Raw genomic sequence first — 19,528 nt, forward strand, 5'->3', positions numbered from 1 at the left:
CTGACCTACAAACAATACAAATGTAATTCAATCATAACACACTTCACTTCTGAAATATAGATGCAGCGCTGAAAAATCAAATGCAACACTACATACACACTCAGACTGTTAGGTACAGTTACACTTACGGCACAACTCATTAGGTAGTAAATCGCCCATATATGGTGATATATAGTTACAGTTTTCAAGGAATTAAATTTGTCAAAAAATTAAGTAAGATCAAATTACAGTATAATGGATTGCAATACAGCAGCATATTTCATTAAAAAAAATACAGTTATATACAAACTCATTTTTAGACTGAACAGGTAGTGAGGCTTGTTCCTCTTTGCTGCCGTTGATGTAGACATCATTGTTAGGTCCAATGCTGACAGCCATCTCGGGAAAAAGTATATGAATGCGGTCGGCTGTTGTGAACACGGAGAACAAAGATTTATGCACATCATGAGCGAGAAGATAAGCATGATTATTGGAAGGATATTTAGGAAACTCATAAACAAGTCCATCAAATGTATACACATGTCTGGGCCCAAATATCATCCCTATTTTGCTCCTGAAACTTTTTTCGTGATGTGGTTCGATGCTTGTGCTTGCAAGGTGAGAGTAAAGAGTGTTTCTGATTCGATCCGTATCCAAAAATGGCAACTGGAAGACAGGAAGTACAATAATCATGAAGTTTCAAGAAAAAAAATATAGTAAGGGACAAAATACAGTAGAATCTCTCAATAAGGGATACCTACGAGACCAGTCCCTTAAATAGAGATGCCCCTTATTCATACGTAAATGAGTTCTTATTCAAATTGAGGTGCCCCCTCCCAAACAGAGGTTTGATTATATAAGGAATTATATAACAAATTTTAGGTGGGAAGCACACCAGATCAATGTGATACTAATCCAAGGATGTATTCGAAATAAGCAAACTTATTGACACCACTGAATCACATGACAGTCTATTTTTTCCGTGCTTGTAAGCATGCGGTTAAAGGGAAAGAAGCTGATAAACAATTCTGCACATGTGAGAGCGGGTCTTACTACGAACTAGTTTTGTTAATGTTTTGTAACAATGGCTGAATGGGGCGATAAAAAAATTTTAAATTTATTATTTTTTATATGAACATCGAGTGCTAATGGAGTGTCGATTGCACAACAAAAATTGCTCAACGATTTTGTTCCTTTTTGCAAAGGAATAATTCATAAGATCGGAAAATATTGTACACATAATTTTTTATGACAATTTTAAGAGCCAGAGCAAGCTTCCCGCATAAAAAATATTTTATTTCGGGTTACTCAAACAATAGAGACATGTAAATTTTGCAAATAAAAAAAATCAAAATTTTCAACAAAAAAAAATGAAATTTAATAATTGGAAATTTTACATTTATTAGCAAAAATAATTTTTGAATTAAAAATTTTGCAATTGTTGGCAAAAACATTTTTCACAATCGAAAACTATGAATTCATTTCCAACTAAACTGACACCATTTTTTTTTCAAATTTAATGATGAGGTTAATTATTAAAGTGCTGTACTTAGTAAAAAAAATCTAAAGTTCAAGTGCTCAGCAAAATTACTTATTTCGGCTTCAAAAAGTGTGAATTATTGGGATTTGCGGAAAAAGTGGTGAAAATCAAATTTTCGTATAAATTCATAAAAACTGGCACATGTCGCATTTATCTCATCTACACTGGTGAAATAAATTAAGAGACTTTGCATATTTTATTGAATTTCATGAAAAGAACTGAACTGAATGTAAAACCACTGTTTCTAGACAAAAATGCAAATCTTGTACGTCAAATACGTAAGCGTGCACGTGTGTGTAGGTGGAGTCAGTAGAGAAACAGGCTTTATAAGCGCGCGTAAGTTAAGACGCATTTCGTTCGCTAGCACACCTCTGCAAATTTCTTGGTTTTATTTTGCAGCAATCGGTTAATTTCAGATTGTAACAGTAAAAATGAGTAACCACCAACGTTTAGATGATGGAATGAGATGGCGAATTGTGGGGAGGCTAGAAGCAGGCCAATCTCAAGTCCAGATTTGTAGAGTTCAATTTAATGCCCAGCGTCGTGTGTAACTTATGGAAACAGTTCCAGGATACCGGATCCATCGAGAGAAAGCCTGGGCAAGGTCGTCCAAGAGCCACGACGGCCAGAGAAGATAGCCATTTGTCGATTATAGCGAGGCGTAACAGGAGTGCTACAGCTTCTCAGCTCTCTCGTGACTTGTATGCAGCCACAGGAACCCGTGTATCAAGGGTGACTGTTTCCAAAAGACTTCATGAGAGAGGGTTGTTTGCAAGAAGACCTGCTGTTTGTGTCCCACTCACTTCTACGGACAGGAGAATCAGTTTATTATGGTGCAGAGAGCATAGAGATTGGAGTATGGATCAATGGGTGACCATTCTCTTCACTGATGAGTACCGGTTCAGCCTAAGCACCGATTCTCGCCATACGTTCATATGGAGAGAACCAAGAACCCGCTACCTACCCTCCAATGTCCGCGAAATCGACCATTATGGCGGAGGAGGTTTAATGGTCTGGGCAGGCACCATGCTGGATGGCCGCACACCTCTCCATGTCTTTGAAAGAGGCACTATGACTGGTGTGAGGTATAGGGATGAGGCCTTGGAGCCCTATGTTCGCCTTTTCACGGGTGCAGTTGGCCCTGAGTTCATTTTAATGGACGATAACGCGAGGCCACATAGAGCTCTTCTGCTCAACGATTTTCTAGAGAGTGAGGATATTCACCAGATGGATTGGCCAGCCAGATCTCCAGACCTTAACCGTATAGAGCATGTCTGGGACGCTTTGGGGAGGGCAATTGCAACTCGCAACCCCCCTCCAGGAACCATCCAGGGAATGAAAACAGCGTTGCTGAACAAGTGGGACCAATTGCCACAGGAAATGATAAACTGCCTTATTTCAAGTATGAAATCACGCTGCGAGACCTGTATATCTGTAAGAGGGGACCATACCCCCCTATTAACCCATTTTTTTGTTTATTCTGCAACCGCTGTTTCATACCTTCCGACTCCAACAAGTGTTACGCACGATCATGCGTGTGTATTACAACTATTGAATAGTTATTTGTTTTGTATTGTATTAATGTATGTACATATCAAATTTCATTAAAATTGGTACAGTAGTTCTAGAGATAATCGACCAAGTCTGCAAATTCTCTTAATTTCTTACACCAGTGTATTTCTTAAATACGAAAAACTGTGATACTTATTTATCAAGTACTGAGTGTGGCACAAACAAAACAAAGAATACATCAAAAATATGCCTATAACAAGCAAGCCTCTGGCTATGTTGGGTGCTAGCAAATGTATATGCTATGCAAGCTATAAACAAGCACGCTACCTAGTAACAAATAAGCAAGCTTTTTTTTAGTAGCATGTGTATCATGAGCCTTGAGGGCAAGAGGTGAGAAAATAATTTTTACTTCCAGACACAATGCAAAAATCACCTAGTTATGAAACTATTAGCTCTTTTATGGAGGCAGGAGTATTTGCCTCTGAACAAAAAATCCTAGCTTTGGCCCTGGAAGGTCATGTTGATGGTTAAGTGTCAAAGACAAGATAATCAGTTACAATTAGGGCCTCCTCACACAGGGATACTAAAGTCTGGCAACCGATAGGAGACTCTGTATCCAGGAAATTGACAAAAACACATTTCTACAGAGCTCCTCACACGAGGATATTAGAGACGAAACATCCTATGCAATGGAGTGACTTGCACGCTAGTCGAATGCAAAAATCTGTTGGGCAATTGTAAAATTGTTGAGATTGTACAAGAGATGCCCGACACATTATTATATATAACTATTTTCTACAGAAATGCTCTCTAATGCAACCCCTCTCGAATGGAATGTGTGTAATATAAATATAGGGCACGCAATATATATATACATTTATATCACAGCACACACGTGCATTTGGGAAAACCCTGTACCCCTCCAAGATAAACACAGTAATATTTTTTTTTCTCTCAGTATGGTAGCAGCATAGTTAGCTTTAAAAGGAAATAACGCTTCATGTTTTAGATCTAAAACTCCCTCCAATTGGATATTTGCAACGTGAATTTCATCAGGGCTGACAGGTAGCCACTGGATTTATTAAAATTCCAGGTAAAATCCCTTTTCTAATTCTGTATAATGCAAGGAATCTGATCCCAATTGGCCATAACTAACAGTGTACAATGAATGTTATTTTCAATGCATGGATAATTTTCTTCTATATTTATCATTTTTTTTAGGATAATAACTATTCATAATTACAATAAAATATGAACTTCATCGCTGCTAGAATTGGTAAAAATTAGATTTTTTCTCCTACCCAAGATCTTAATGTACAGGGAGATAAGAAGCTGAACAACACTGTGTTGTTTTTAGCCATTTTACCTCGCTTTCTGATTTTTTTACTAGCACAGTGTAAGGAAGAACGGACAACTTGATTCGTTCAAGTTAGCTCAACTCTAAAGTTGAGACTACTAGAGTTCAAATTGGGTATCCCTGTGTGAGGAGGCTCGTAGAATATAAAGTAATTGGAGAAAACTTTCCATACAGACCTCGTTAAATGATTTCCATGTAAGTAACCTGCCCAAATTCAGAGTGATTCTTCTAGCTGAAGGTAAGCCACTTTCTGTATCGTATGAAGAATCCAACAAAATTTCCTTCAACATTTTAGGACCTCGAGGAATATTGTTCAGTGCCTGATGGAACAAAGCCGGCAGCTCAAAATAATGTATCGCCCACACTATAAATAAAACTCAGAATTACATTATGGAAAGAATAAAAAACAAATATAATATATTATTTATTTATATACAGAATAATATATTATTATTTTCAATACATACCACCACCAAGCAAAATGTGATACTGTGTGGTCACCCAATTCATAGCAAATAATTGTATTTTTTAAGCAATTTGTAAAATCAACCCCCCCCCCCACACACACACACACAGCGAACTCTAGATCAATCTATGATGGTGACTATACATCCCATTTGGTCAAATGGGACATATGGTAAATGGGTATTGGTAAAACAGGGCAATATAAAACAGACAACATAATTGATTTCAAAATGTTGTTGTTTCCAGATCTAGAACCGAAAAGAAAGGGCCTTTGTTTTTGTCATATATTTGCCTTTACGAAGGAAAGGGATGTATATAGGAAGGCTATTGCAAAAGCAGCTCCACACGTACAATGGATCACAGTGAATGCTACAGATAGATTACAGAAATGTTTGTCAAAAAGGGAAGGGAGAAGAGAACACTTTCTAGTTTCCTATATAGTCTTGTAGCTTGATAATGATAACTTACATAGATAAAAAATAAGTTTGGTTAAACTTTAGCTTCAGAATGTACGGAAAAAAATTAATAACATTATTTGAAGCCCTGTTAATTATAAATTTTCCCATGCTATGATGTTGAGGGGTTTTCTTTGTGAAAGTGATAACAATACTCGAATGGTAACATTATTCATGATTCTAATAAGCACAATCAACTGCATATATATATATATATATATTTCAATGCTTCCATTAGATTCTTAAAAACATACTTGGAGTTTAAAAGGTGCACATAACAATTTAGTACTATCAAGATGAGTAAAATGAAAAAAAAAGGTTTTTTAGGTTAAAACTGCCATTGTGGGTTTGATCTCCTTCCCCCCATGTTACTTCAATTGTTGAAATGGTCGAAAAGTGATCAATTTTCCACTGTTTTTTTACACCTCAAACATCTCCTGAGTTGTGAGCAATACTCTTATGAGAATTTGTAGAACTTCAACAAAAAAATTCAAGACCTTTTAATTCAAATTAAGTTGTAAAATCTAACGATTATAAGATTATAATTTATATTGTATTTATTCCTACTAAAGTTGCATCACTAGCTTTTCTTTCAGTAGCCATTGTGGAAGTTATCTCCCCAAGATGTGAAGCAGGGGGTGTGTCTGGTCCTTCACTATTCACTGCCTTGTGGAAATTTAACAGCTGCATTGTGCAGTAGGGGAAAGAAAGGTGCATTTTGTCTTTCCCTAATCATATTTTATCGATAAAAATACATGAAATAGATATCTTGAATACACGAAAATATGTAGCACACATCACTAATTCCCACTAAAACAGTTACTAAAAGTGAAAAAAAATAATAATCATGGCTGAACTTGCGTTTGGGTGATAAATAAAAAGAAACTGAAAGTTTGTATGTATTTTATGAAAAAAAAGTTAAATAAGTAGCAGGTAGGCCTGTTAACTGTCATTCACTTGAAGCAACTTGAAGTGAAAAACAAGTCATGCATAGTCGTTTGTATTTGCAAGACTAATCCCATTGTGCAGAAAGTAGAACATTATCCAGTAGAAATGATCGTGAGCGAGTGACTTCCAGTTGCAGCAGCAGACGAGCAACAATTTTGGAAAAAAATTGGGATTTTATGCATCTAACCTTTTATGAAAGTGCAGTGCAGTTATTAACTTTTTTCCCTGCCACTCGCACCAATGATTTTTGTCTCCTGTCTCTCTCTCCCTCTCTTTCCCATGAGAACATGAAAGCTTAAAATTTGATAACTTCAGTTCATGGATTTTGATGTGGTAAGTAGTAATCTATTAAATACAAGGGCGTAGCCGGGGGGGGGGGGGGGGACTTGGGGGTCTGGTCCCCCCCCCCCCGAAATGTGAGAAAATGACCGAAAAAAGGGAAAAAGATGGCCAAATCTATTGTTCTGTCACTTTGGCCCCCCCCCCGAAATGAAAGTGGTCCCCCCGCCGAACGAAATTTCTGGCTACGCCCCTGATTAAATATTATTTATTCACAAAACGAATGCCTTTTCAGAGTTTGTCAGATGTCTCATTAAGTATGGACTTTATAAATTCAAGTCTTCTGGATCTATTTCTCAAAAATTTTAGTTTTTCAATAATTCTTCAAGATTATTAATGAACACACTTGTCTGCATGGAGTGCATTTGTGAACCAAGTAGTAGTATGTAAGGGTCGTTTTCAGTTGGCAACGCCAGACGCCCTTAGTCGTTAGACTCAATGTCAGCTGTTGGTGCCCATGTTGCTTGCTGTGTGTTGTCGCTTCCAGTAGATGACTAGCCTTATAGTCATAGTTATCATAATTTAACTTATAAACAACAAAATTATCTTCATGCACGATTACCAGTTCAAGTATGCTTCATAAAATTTTGCAATTGAATACCATAAACTAATGCTTGGACAATTACAGTAAAATCCAAATTCAACGCCACTATTAATTTTGAAGAATTTTAGCAGTATATCAAATCACAGTTGAATCTCTTTTAATCCTTGTATGGAAGATTTTTTCATTGCAATTTTCTATTAAATCATGGTTTGACTGTATAATGCAATTACAGAATCGCAGAAAATCGAATACAAAAAAAAATATCACTCATACAGCCAATCGATTTCTTCTGGATTTCACTATGTAGTGGTTGCAGCTTTGAGGACAGTATCTTGGCAACATTGGCTACGATCTCTATATCAGCCTGGTAGAAGGGCCGCAGACTAAGGAGAGATTCTCTAACTGCCAAACGTGACACACCAAAACTGTAGATCATCTAATATAATATAAAAACACATATTTTTAGATACTATCTGTAAGATGTAATGTCTTAATACATAAAACAGTGAAGAAAAACCATTTTACATATCTTATTCCGAAATTTTATAACAAACTGCCATTATTTTACAAACTGATATTATTTTTCCTCCTTCAATACCGTTACTGAAAAAAACGTTTAAAAAAATTATCTTTTCTCAATAGCTAACATCAATGATCATTTTTGAAAAAATATAAGAAAAAACAACAAAAACAGAGTATTGAACTTACTACGAATAACAATACTACTAGTATTGAACACACCATTGGTCAGTGCTAAATCAAATTTTATAAATGTCTAAGTACATTTCCTGCTGTTTGCCTCCACATGTCGAAGTCGCTAAACAATTCTCGCATCACTCTAGCATTCCATAATCTTCATTTATAATGTATATGAAAGCATACTGCATATCTGAAATGCTGTATTGTATTCTAATTGTCTACTTTCTCACAGATGCAGAATTATTTTGATATATTTATCAACCTTTTTTTCTGTCCTTGAAATTGCATTGTAATTACTCATCGATACTTCGTGTTCATCAGTACAGATCCACGGGATCTCTTGATGAATTAGTTTCATTATTATGTGCTATTTCATCATTTAAATAAAGTTTAAAAAAAAAAGATAAAAATTTACGTATAGTGATAAATCAGAGGAAAAAAAAGTACTATGGAATTGAATCATCAAAAACATTTGAAACATCAGATCACATACACTATCTTTCATGGATGACATGTATTCGGCCAATGATGACTTTATAGCTGGTTTGAGCATTTGATTCACTGGATGATTAGGATCTTCAGCCATGATGTAAAAGCCACGGATAGAATGTCTCGATGTCGCTATCAGATAATCTGAGATGCCTTTCAAATTTTGTGGGACGAATTTGATTATCCATTGTCTGTGATATGGGTTTATTATCTTTCCAAACAAACTGAGAATTTCATGCTGAAGAGAAAGGAAATAAAATACAGAAAAAGAAAAACAGTATGAAAATTAATTTGAAATAGTTTTTGAAAAGTTTTTAAACAGCAATAAATATTACATATTTGATTTTTTTTTTTAAATGACCAATCTTAATCTTTAAGAAAAATTCATATATATATACATTTACTATTGCTATGCTCAAAAACTTTTGAGACTTATTGTATGAAGAAAGAATGCATATAGATAGAACCTGTTTATTTGATGTTTCCTTCGAAGTAACTACCCTGTGCAATTATGCATTTTCACCATTGTTCAAACAAGGAAAGTAAATGTGGATTGCAAGATTTTTTCATCACACCCTCCAGTGCCTTTGTCGTTGCATTTCTTCAGAACTTGAGAATCGTTGTTCCTCAAACAAATTATTTATCCAAGGAAAAAATCACATGGGGTAAGATCAAGGGAATAAGTTAGTTGTGAAAGCATCAGACTGTGGTGTTTTGACAGGTAAATCTGACACAGGAAGCTGGTGCATTTTTGTGATAGAGTCCTCAAGACTTGGTTTTCCAAAGATATGATTGCTTGCACCACACCAAATCATGCAGAAGTCTCACAGTACTCTTAAGTACTCACAGGTCCTTCCTGTCAGATTTTTCTAACAAAACATCACAGTCCAATACTTTCACAGCCAGCTTATTCCCCTGATCTTGCCCCATGTGACTTTTTTTCATTTTCCCTCAGATAAAGGCATTTTTTAAAAGAGCAACAATTCTCAGGTTCCGAAAAAGTGTAGTGAGCAGCATTGAAGGCACTGGAGGGTGTGAAAAAAAGGGTTGCAATCCGCATTTATATCTTTGTATGAACAACAGCAAAAATGCATAACTGCACAATGCAGATACTTTGAAAGAAACACCAAATAAACAGATTCTAACTGTATTCATTCTTCTGTAATAAAACAACTGAAATTTTTGAACGTAGTAATACATGAAATGCATTCAAACTCTGTATAATGACCTTGGTTGTAATGGCACTGGTCATGATGTCAATAATTGGTAGTCCAGACTACTACTACTTATCCGTACATGCATCTCACACACATTCCTCTACTGAATTTCTTACGAATTGATACATGTCAGCATGTACGTGTTGCAATTTGTGAACCTAACCTGCAGTTTGTTTCTGTGTAATGCTTTTTGTGAGTAGTGATAGCCGGACTGAACCCCACAGAAAATAATGTTAATCAACCTTGTTTATAACGTCAATGAAAAGCAACCACCTCGGATATAAAGACAAATTTTTCAATCACTTTTTATTTTTGTTTGTTTTAATGAAACTTTCCCATGAAATTCCCCCTATTAGAGATGATCACATCCAGGGAATGTTCGTCCGTTGTTCTATTTACACCTAGCATTGAATGAAAAGTTTATAGTATATTTGACATGACTGTTGTACAAAACATTTCCGCATTTTACTCTTCCCGACTTTTTCCTTATAAAAATGTCCATTTCTCATAGAAGCTTGCTTCAATTCCTAATGTTTACTATTATAAGCAATGCAAGTAAATGGCATAATTTATAAATTGTGTCATGATGAATTGATTATAAATATTCATCTCACGTATTTGCCAAGCTCATTTTATTTTTCGTGAAATAAATATTAACACACTTGCTGACGAGATGTATTTCTAGCCAAGGGTTATTTATTTATGACATTTGGGCAATATGTTTGATGAGAATCAGCGACGTCCCGTATTAATTATCCCAATTTGCAGTATTTTTCTTGAAAAAAAATGGTCATCCTAATAATAAAGAAATTAAAATTTCCTGCACTTTATTTAATTGCCTCTGATTATATTTTTCATCAAAAAAAGTCTTGAAAACACTATCCTTGGTTTTAACAAAATTCCATAGAATCGAAGTCGTTATAACCAAGTTTGACTGTACAGCTGGACCTTATTATCCAGCACAACTTAATTCAGAGTCACTTCAAATATAGAGAACCTTGGTTAATACAGTCGGATCCCATTATAACGAACTCCAAGAGACAGGAGAAATCACTTTGTTACAGAAATGAATTACCTTTTGGGTTTGATAATACGATTGAATAATCAATGTTTGCGTGTATCCAAAATTCCAAAACGAACACGGCTATACGCGTTTCGGAACTATATCAAGTTCCTTCATCAGTAGCAGAAACAAAAAAGAAAGAAAAATATTGAAACTCCTTATAGCGGGAGTTACTCGCTGATGTAGACAAGAGTCAAATTCAAAATGAAGCGGCAACAAAGGAGTAGAGTAAGAGGACTTTGTTATAACATAATTTCGTTACAAATGAATCCCAGGTTTTAGCATTATTCCTATGTAAACTTATCTGGGGATTGGAAAAGTGTTCATTAAAACGAAATTTTCACAATAACAGTATTCGTTAAAACAGGATTCGACTGTATAATGATATATCAGATAATTGCAGCAAGCAAATAAATTCTGTCTTTTGATTGCAAGCTTTATTTTAATGGATTGCTGGATCAATTATTTTAAAAACTCCAACAAAAATTATGAAAACTACAAATTTCAAAGGAACTTGAAACAACAGAGATTTGAATAGTACTTTATAGTCGATCGTTGGAAAGTAAAATAAGTTATCAAGTAGATTTGGTTGCCAACCTGTTGATAATAGATGGTTGGTGTCCGGGCCACACCATCTAGAGCAAAAGGCCTCCGCGTGAAGCTCGTAACGTCACAGAAGAAGGTCAATTTCACCTACAGCCATTGGATATACTACAAAAAGGGTAAAGATGGCGCATGTGTCTATATACAATGGCTATAGATGAGATGGCCTTCTTCAATGACAAGCTTCACGCAGAGCCCTTCTGCTATAGATGGTGTTGGTCAGGGCAGCAACTAGGAGAGGAGCAGGTGAGTGGGCATCAAACCAGAGAGGATGTAAATTTCGTCCTTTAACCTCTTCTTCAACATTTCAAGGGGGTGCAATAACACATGGTTGCTCCAGCTGACCAAGCATCCAGTTGTGGCCCTGGAATGTAGCATGTTATGGTTTTGTATGCTTTTTTTGGCCTAGAGATGGCACTTTGGTATCAGCAAAAACTAAGAAAGATTTAGATATGTGATGTTGGCAACAGAATAGTGTGTGAGGCAGGATGGTGTAAGCCATGCATTTTTTGGTCTCTGTGTTTGTTTTTTTTCGGTTGCGAATGAAATAAATGAATAAAAATGTGGTTTAGTTTTTTTTCTTTGTGGAAGTTTATTCACCCCTAGAGAAAATCCCATATTAATAACAACTTTTTCCTCTCACTATCTTTTATTATTTAAATACTTTTTGACTCATAGTACAACCTCTTCCTAAAACCACAGCTCAAAATGCTGGAATTCATCCATAGTGATTTCAGTGAGTGAATGTAATGGTCAATGATCCAATACAGCAATAGTACAAAGCAAAGGACTAAGGATTTTCAAACCTTTTCTACCCACGGGCCCCTTTCTTTAATCAACACTTATCCGCAGCTTCCCAGAAGCAGTTTAACAGTCTTTCTCCGAAAAACCTTTGTCAGGGACGTTTCTCCATGACACTCCTAATAAAGGCTGGTGGCACACCAGAATGCCACAGCACACACAGTTTGAGAACCTCTGCCCTAGCTGATTTTCTTGTGCAAAACCATTTAAATTTATTGAATCTCACTAGTGTTTCCACAACCCACATTGTGATTAAGGTCCATCTCTCTTACTGTCTGGTAATGTGCCTTGGTTACATAATTGAGGTTCTACCATGATAAAGATATCTGATAAATTTTTTTGTTAGTGACATTTGATCATTTTCGCCGAATCAGTCATTGCTGTGCACATGAGGGATAATTAGAATAGAACCTATAAGCTTGGAAAATGATTCTAAACAGTCATTCTAATTTACGATTTTCAGGATTTGTACCCAGACTGGTCAAGCTAGCCAGCAGTGTACTGAACACTCTGCTGAAAGGTTGATTTAGTGATGTGAGAAAAGATGAAAAGATCATCTAATAATAGTATCGAGTATTGCTAATATGCAAATGAAGAGCAATGGAAGAGTAAATTTTCAAAATAAGATGATCATTGCAGAAAATGTCTTTAAATCAACATATTCTTAGAGATACTGGCATGCACTGTAAAGTCAAAGCACAAATATAAGCACCACAAACGCTATCATGCATTTTAAGATGTTAGATACTAAAGAAAAAATACAAAAGATCACTGACCTCCTGATCAGGATAAAACATTCTTGCATTAACTTCCTTAAACTCTGAGTCAGTAAAACTTCTTCGATAAATTAGTTTCCTGGTAGAATCACCATGGATTTGCAGTTCAATCTCATTTTTCATCGGTCGTTCACCTCGCACAGCGATAGTTGCCACTGGTACATTTTCTGGCTGAGGGAATATAAATTGAACAAATGCTATGCTTAAACAGGAAAAATAGCCAAGATATCTAACAACACGATATGTTTACAAGTCAAACCGCAAAAACTTGAACAAGTATCAAAATAAGTAGTCCACCCTTCTACTTTGCACTAGCAGAATGAGCTGCGAGTTTACTAGACAACATTTCTACGTAAAGCAAAAGTTAGAAGCAGCAAGGAAATTCACAAGTCAGTTACAAAAAACTCGCCCAATTTAAATTGGGTTTTTAATAATATCGGCTTGATTAAGTGTTTAATCATAATTAAACAATCCAACCAGGCAATTTTTTACAGATAGAGTTTTGTGAGTTTATGATTTTTTAAAAAAGGGGGTAAAATGATTGTTATTCGATTTATATAAAATATTATTTACCCTTTTGATGAAAAGTGCTGTTTTCTTAAATGCATGTGGATTCCAATCGGCAGTAGTGTTGATATACAATAGTGGATGCACAAAATTCATGTTTTCAATACCACTGTTCTCATTTATGTGTTTTATAATTTCTAGAACAAAACAAAGAACCATAAATATAATTTTTGCAAATCATGATAATGTATTCATAACCAAATAGTGGTTACACTTATTTAAAAAAATTTACCATCGAAAGTAGTAACTTTCAGGACTGATTTTGGTACATTATTATGCTAATAACATAACAAAACTACAATGAAATTGCTTATCTAATGATGGGGGAAAGAAGAAAAGCAATAATTAAGCTTACGCCTTATCTGCATATTCAGCATACTCCAATAATCAGATTCCGAATCAAAGTTCAAGTGAGTAATATGTTGCTTGGCATCATTTGCACTGCAACGGTGATTCACATCTGATTTCATGTTGAATAGGTGCGATGTTATGTTGTGGTTGAAAGTGAATTCAAGACATTTGTTTTGATTCACAGATCGTTTGTACTCCAAGTTATAGAAAGCTTTTGTCTCTGAAGGGGTGTGTGTGAAGAATGAATTGTGAGCTAACTGCCTTATCCTCTGACCTTCAGATCTGTATACAGAATGGGAAGTTAGCTTCAAGTTGTTGTAACTGCTGGACATCACAAAGTCTTTCTGGAACCTGCAATTCATAAAATGAAAAAAGATCTTTGAAACAAAAGGAAATACCAGATATAGATACCATAATTTTCCATCTTAACCAGCATATCATAAAACTCTAGGACAGCAGCTTTTTGAATGTTAGGGTCTGGTCTGTTCCCATCATGACAGAAAAAGCAAGGTTCAATAAAGATCACAGTATGTATTCAGCCAATTCAATGGAATTTTTAGAATAAATATAATTAAGAATTTTTCAGAATCTGTGACTCAAATTTCCCGGCATGCTGATCTCCCTCACTATGTCTCGGCATGCGGACTAATGGGGAAGAATATGGCATAAACCTCAACATGTTTTAATATACAAAGAAAGTCGCTGCCATATCTTACTGGTGAACCGTTGATCCTAGAGGCATACTTCCAGTTAGAAAAAGTATTCAAATAAAGTGCAAACTACAGACACATCAGTCATATCGCAAGGGGTTGTATAGTTATTAAAATATAAAAATTAACTTATGCGGACACCCTATCCTCAAAAACCCAAGTAGAGAGTGTTGTTGCCCTACCTCTCTTGAGTCAAAAAAAAAAAAAAATCTATGTTTTTAAGTGCAATATTCCTTAAGATATTTGAATTAAAAAATCAGAGAGAAGTTGCAAAAGAACAGCATAATGAGCTTGTCCATTAGTTTACGCTGTTCTTTCCCACCTTTTCTCTGATTTTTTGCCCTCAAATAATGTATCTCAGTGATTATTCCACATAAAACCATGGAACTTTTGTTGGGCTCTAGAGAATCAAGGCAACAAAACTTTTTAATTGGATTTTTGAGGACAGGGTGTCCGTATAAAAATTTGGTTTTTTAATTTTAATAACCATGCAACCCCTTGCAATATGAATGACGCACCCGAGTTCTACACCTTATTTGGATACTTTTTCTAATTGGAAGTATGTCTCTAGGATTAACGGTTTGCCAGTAAAATGTGGCCAAGGGACTTTCCTCATTACCCTGTACATAGATAAAAACCTTAAGAAGTGAGACCTATTTCAAATGTTATCTGCACTAACTAATCTGAGCATCACCTTGATTAACCCTAGAATACTAACTAAAATAAAAACTGATAAAACTGCCTATATGTCTACTGTTTCTGAGAAGTAACGTTAGTATTCTAGGGTTAAAAATAGTGTGTGGAAGGCACAAGCAAATTTTGGAAGCTCAAAAAAGGAGTCAAGGTGTAGAGAAACTAAATTATAGTAATTTCCTAGAATAAAGATGTAGGTATTCTTTAAAATTTAATTTTTAGCTCTTGCAGAAGAAAGTCTCACTCTTATATATCTATTCTATAATATAAAATCACGAACAAACTCGAAAAGGGCCTGTTGCTAAGCAACCGAGTGACGGAAGTGGGTGAAATTTTTGAGTGACGGAAATCTGTTGCGGAAGTGGGTTCGATTCATATATCGATATTCACATTCATATATCGTACATTCATATTCATATATTCATATATCGATATTGGGTCGATATTCACATATCGGGACCCATTTGACCCATTGGGACCATGTTATGTGCATGTACCAAGAGGCTCCTACATCCTACAGCAGAGCCCTTAGGCTGGAATTTAGATTTCGAGCCCCCAAACCAGCTTTTCAGGGGTCCCTCTGTGATTAATTTATAGTGTGAAAAATCAAAAAGTGATAAGAATCGTTGTGGCCCCTGTCAGCCCTTCCTTTGTGGGGGGGGGGGGAGGTCCATGCCGAGAGGTATATATATGTATAATATACACACACAACAGCAGTGCTCCCAACACAGGGTCGGGGTACCCGGGGAAGATTTCACGTATAAGTAAAAAGTTTTCATTTCCAGGGGCCCTTGATGAATCTCATTGTTTTCTTGCTGCTTTAACGTTGAAAAATTTCGATAGCGGAAGCAAAAGATATATCCAGTCTGGGGCCCCACCAAAAGTATGTGAATTGGTGTCCCGGGTAATTGGTTGGGGGGTCCTGGATTTTATTCGTTGGTAAAACGAATACAAATGAAAATTTTTCATGGTACTCGCTCCGTGGGATGGCCGACAAGCTTCCAAGTCGGGGCCCATGTTTACAGGTTTCATTTTGGGGGCCCTGGATGAATCTCATTCTTTTCTGTTGTAGAATTTGCAACAGCGGAAGCCCGAGATAAAGCCAGTCTGGGGCCCCACCAAAAGTATGCGAATTGGTGTCCCGGGTAATTGGTTGGGGGCCCTGGATTTTATTCGTTGGTAAAACGAATACAAATGGAAATTTTTCATGGCACTCGCTCCGGGGGATGACCGACAAGCTTCCAAGTCGGGGGCCCCATGTTTACAGGTTTCATTTTGGGGGCCCTGGATTTTATTCGTTGGTAAAACGAATAGAAATGAAAATTTTTCATGGCACTCGCTCTGGGGGATGACCGACAAGCTTCCAAGTCGGGGGCCCTATGTTTACAGGTGTCATTTTGGGAGCCCTGGATTTTATTCGTTGGTAAAACGAATACAAATGAAAATTTTTCATGGCACTCGCTCCGGGGGATGACAGACAAGCTTCCAAGTCGGGGGCCCTATGTTTACAGGTTTCATTTTGGGGGCCCTGGATGAATCTCATTCTTTTCTGTTGTAGAATTTGCAACAGCCGAAGCCCGAGATAAAGCCAGTCTGGGGCCCCACCAAAAGTATGCGAATTGGTGTCCCGGGTAATTGGTTGGGGGCCCTGGATTTTATTCGTTGGTAAAACGAATACAAATGGAAATTTTTCATGGCACTCGCTCCGGGGGATGACCGACAAGCTTCCAAGTCGGGGCCCATGTTTACAGGTTTCATTTTGGGGGCCCTGGATGAATCTCATTCTTTTCTGTTGTAGAATTTGCAACAGCGGAAGCCTGAGGTAAAGCCAGTCTGGGGCCCCACCAAAAGTATGCGAATTGGTGTCCCGGGTAATTGGTTGGGGGCCCTGGATTTTATTCGTTCGTAAAACGAATACAAATGAAAATTTTTCATGGCACTCGCACCGGGGGATGACCGACAAGCTTCCAAGTCGGGGGCCCCATGTTTACAGGTTTCATTTTGGGGCCCTGGATTTTATTCGTTGGTAAAAGGAATACAAATGAAAATTTTTCATGGCACTCGCACCGGGGGATGACCGACAAGCTTCCAAGTCGGGGGGGCCCCATGTTTACAGGTTTGATTTTGGGGGCCCTGGATGAATCTCATTCTTTTCTGTTGTAGAATTTGCCACAGCCGAAACCCGAGATATAGCCAGTCTGGGGCCCCACTAAAAATCTGCGTATTGTGTCCCCGCTACTGGATGTGGGGCCCTGGATTTTATTCGTTGTAAAATTGATAAAAATGAAAAATTCTCACAGGGGGGTGTCCGACAAGCTTGCAGGTCAGGGCTTCATGGAAATGTTGGCAGGTTGTAATTCGGTGCCCCTGAATGTATCTCATTGATTTTTGTGGTTTAACATTGTAAAATTTGCAACACATCGGTAGCCCAAGATATATCCAGTGTGGGGCCCCACTGAAATTCAGCGAATTGAATCTGGGGACCCCCATGGGGAAGTTTTCTGGGGATACTTGATGAATCTCATTTGTTTTTTGTTGCTTTATTATTATTTTCATTAAAATTCGCTTCTTCAGTAGGCTGGTGCTTTCACATGTCCCTTTCCCCTTTTCCATAGCACGCGGATGAAGTGGGACGAAATAAACAAGATATGTCCGGGAGAGAAGTGGGGGGGGGGGGTTGGCTGCCAAAGGCGGCAGGGGGGCAGAGCCCCCCTAGTATATATATATATATCCAATAACTTTTTCTCAGAAATTTTGACTTAAACAGATTCAAATGAATTTTTTATGAGCATTTTGTTATATATATATATATATATATCATTTTAATTCAGTTGAAAAATTAAATTTTTACTCCATAAAAATATCAGATATTATTCAGGAATATCATAAAATTCTCAGAGAAAACTTCAATGATAAATAGAACATTTACTTAAATTTGTTTGGTTCTTGAACATAAATTATGTGTTGCTCATTTTAAGTCAAAGCATTATTAGGAAAACTTTTGTTACCTTAATGCTGCTTATATGTCCCAGCAGTTTATTTACTAGAAATTGTGGTGATTCCTGCAAGTCTATTCGACTACTAGTTTTTCTACAGAGTAGAAAACTTTCATTCTAATAAACATAATCCGGCACATGACTTACTAACGAGTTAGAATTGGTACCTCTTAACTACCATGATGAAAACTCTGCTGCATATTTCAAACAAATTCTTAAAGTAAACCAAACACATTTCAGAAATAAGAATAAAAGTTTTTGGTAAAGTAAATTTATGCATGTTTATGAATTTGCAAGAATTATAAATAAACTCAATGTGTCAAGTGTTGATGACTAACACTGATAGAGTGGAAAGTCATCATGCTCAATGTATGAAGTAAAATTTACTGGCAAATGTTGGCATCAATAAGCTAATTTTAAGTGTAACAGTCACTCTACCACAAGCAAATTAAAAAAAAAAGATGTCAACAAGTTCTGCATCTCACATGAATGGAAAGACAACAGAAAGCTACATTCAAATCAGTTGACCTAACGCTTTGGAAATACAGGCCCATCCTTTCAGGAGAGGTCAGGGAGGGGTTAATGTCTCCTCAACCGGTTTTAACAAATAGACAAACAAGGTGAAAAGTATATATATACACATATATTGAGTATATGCTCTTTGCTCCCCCCCCCCAGAAATGGACGGAATGACGGCCTGCAGCAATGCATCACAGAGGATTACAACTTCAAAATTTCAGAATAATAAACTATTTGTGTTAGTGAGAGCAAGAAAGTATAGTCCTCCTTTATAATGCAAAATAATGCTTTCACAGCGCATCAGTGAAAACAACCAATCAGTAAAACTTTGTGATTAAAAAAGTACTTTGATTAATTAAAAACCAATCATTAACATTATTTCTAAACTTGAAACGAGTACTAATCGAATACCATACAAACTTATTAAGATGAAAGAGACAGGTGAATTTTTCTTAAATAATCCTCTTGATTAGAACATCTGAGGAATTCAGTAAGAAAATCTCATTAGAAAGATAGTAATACCTGAAAACAGAAGCTGATCCCGAAGCAATGAACAAACCATCAAATTCAACAACTTGTTCTGTGGACATAACAGGGTAATAAAGACCAATTTTCGCTTTAATGAATTTATGTCCAAGCCCATCAATTTCTTCAGCATTTACATTGTCGACTTCATCCATGAGTTCCACAGAGCTAGGGAATTTTTTGGCAATATCCGCTTTCAGTTTTACATCATGTTTTTGGAGATCAAATTGAGATTTGACATCATCTGACCACCAACCAACCTGAAAAAAAAATTCAGCATTAGTAGAAGGTTAATGCATACACAAATCATGAAATAAATATACCATATTTTAAATTTAATTAACAATAACCTAAGTAAAAAAAAAGCAAAATAAAAGAAT

General features: G+C 36.3%; 1 protein-coding gene across 1 annotated transcript in view; it reads right to left on the reverse strand.

Annotated features, from left to right (window-relative positions):
• The window catches only part of LOC149070104 (uncharacterized), an 85,458-nt gene that overhangs the window by 12,195 nt on the left and 53,735 nt on the right, over window positions 1–19,528 (reverse strand). The window contains exons 24-31 of the mRNA XM_089249232.1: window positions 19,146–19,408; window positions 13,710–14,056; window positions 13,361–13,491; window positions 12,788–12,958; window positions 8,332–8,565; window positions 7,413–7,575; window positions 4,565–4,752; window positions 290–645 (exon numbers count right to left, since the gene is read on the reverse strand). Of these exons, the coding sequence (XP_089105358.1) occupies window positions 290–645; window positions 4,565–4,752; window positions 7,413–7,575; window positions 8,332–8,565; window positions 12,788–12,958; window positions 13,361–13,491; window positions 13,710–14,056; window positions 19,146–19,408 (1,853 nt within the window). The remainder of the gene's footprint in view (window positions 1–289; window positions 646–4,564; window positions 4,753–7,412; window positions 7,576–8,331; window positions 8,566–12,787; window positions 12,959–13,360; window positions 13,492–13,709; window positions 14,057–19,145; window positions 19,409–19,528) is intronic.

The sequence above is a fragment of the Pholcus phalangioides genome, unplaced genomic scaffold, assembly GCF_987345545.1.
Source record: "Pholcus phalangioides strain wild (caught in Gottingen) unplaced genomic scaffold, Ppha-v1.0 ptg000022l_1, whole genome shotgun sequence".
Taxonomy (NCBI): domain Eukaryota; kingdom Metazoa; phylum Arthropoda; class Arachnida; order Araneae; family Pholcidae; genus Pholcus; species Pholcus phalangioides.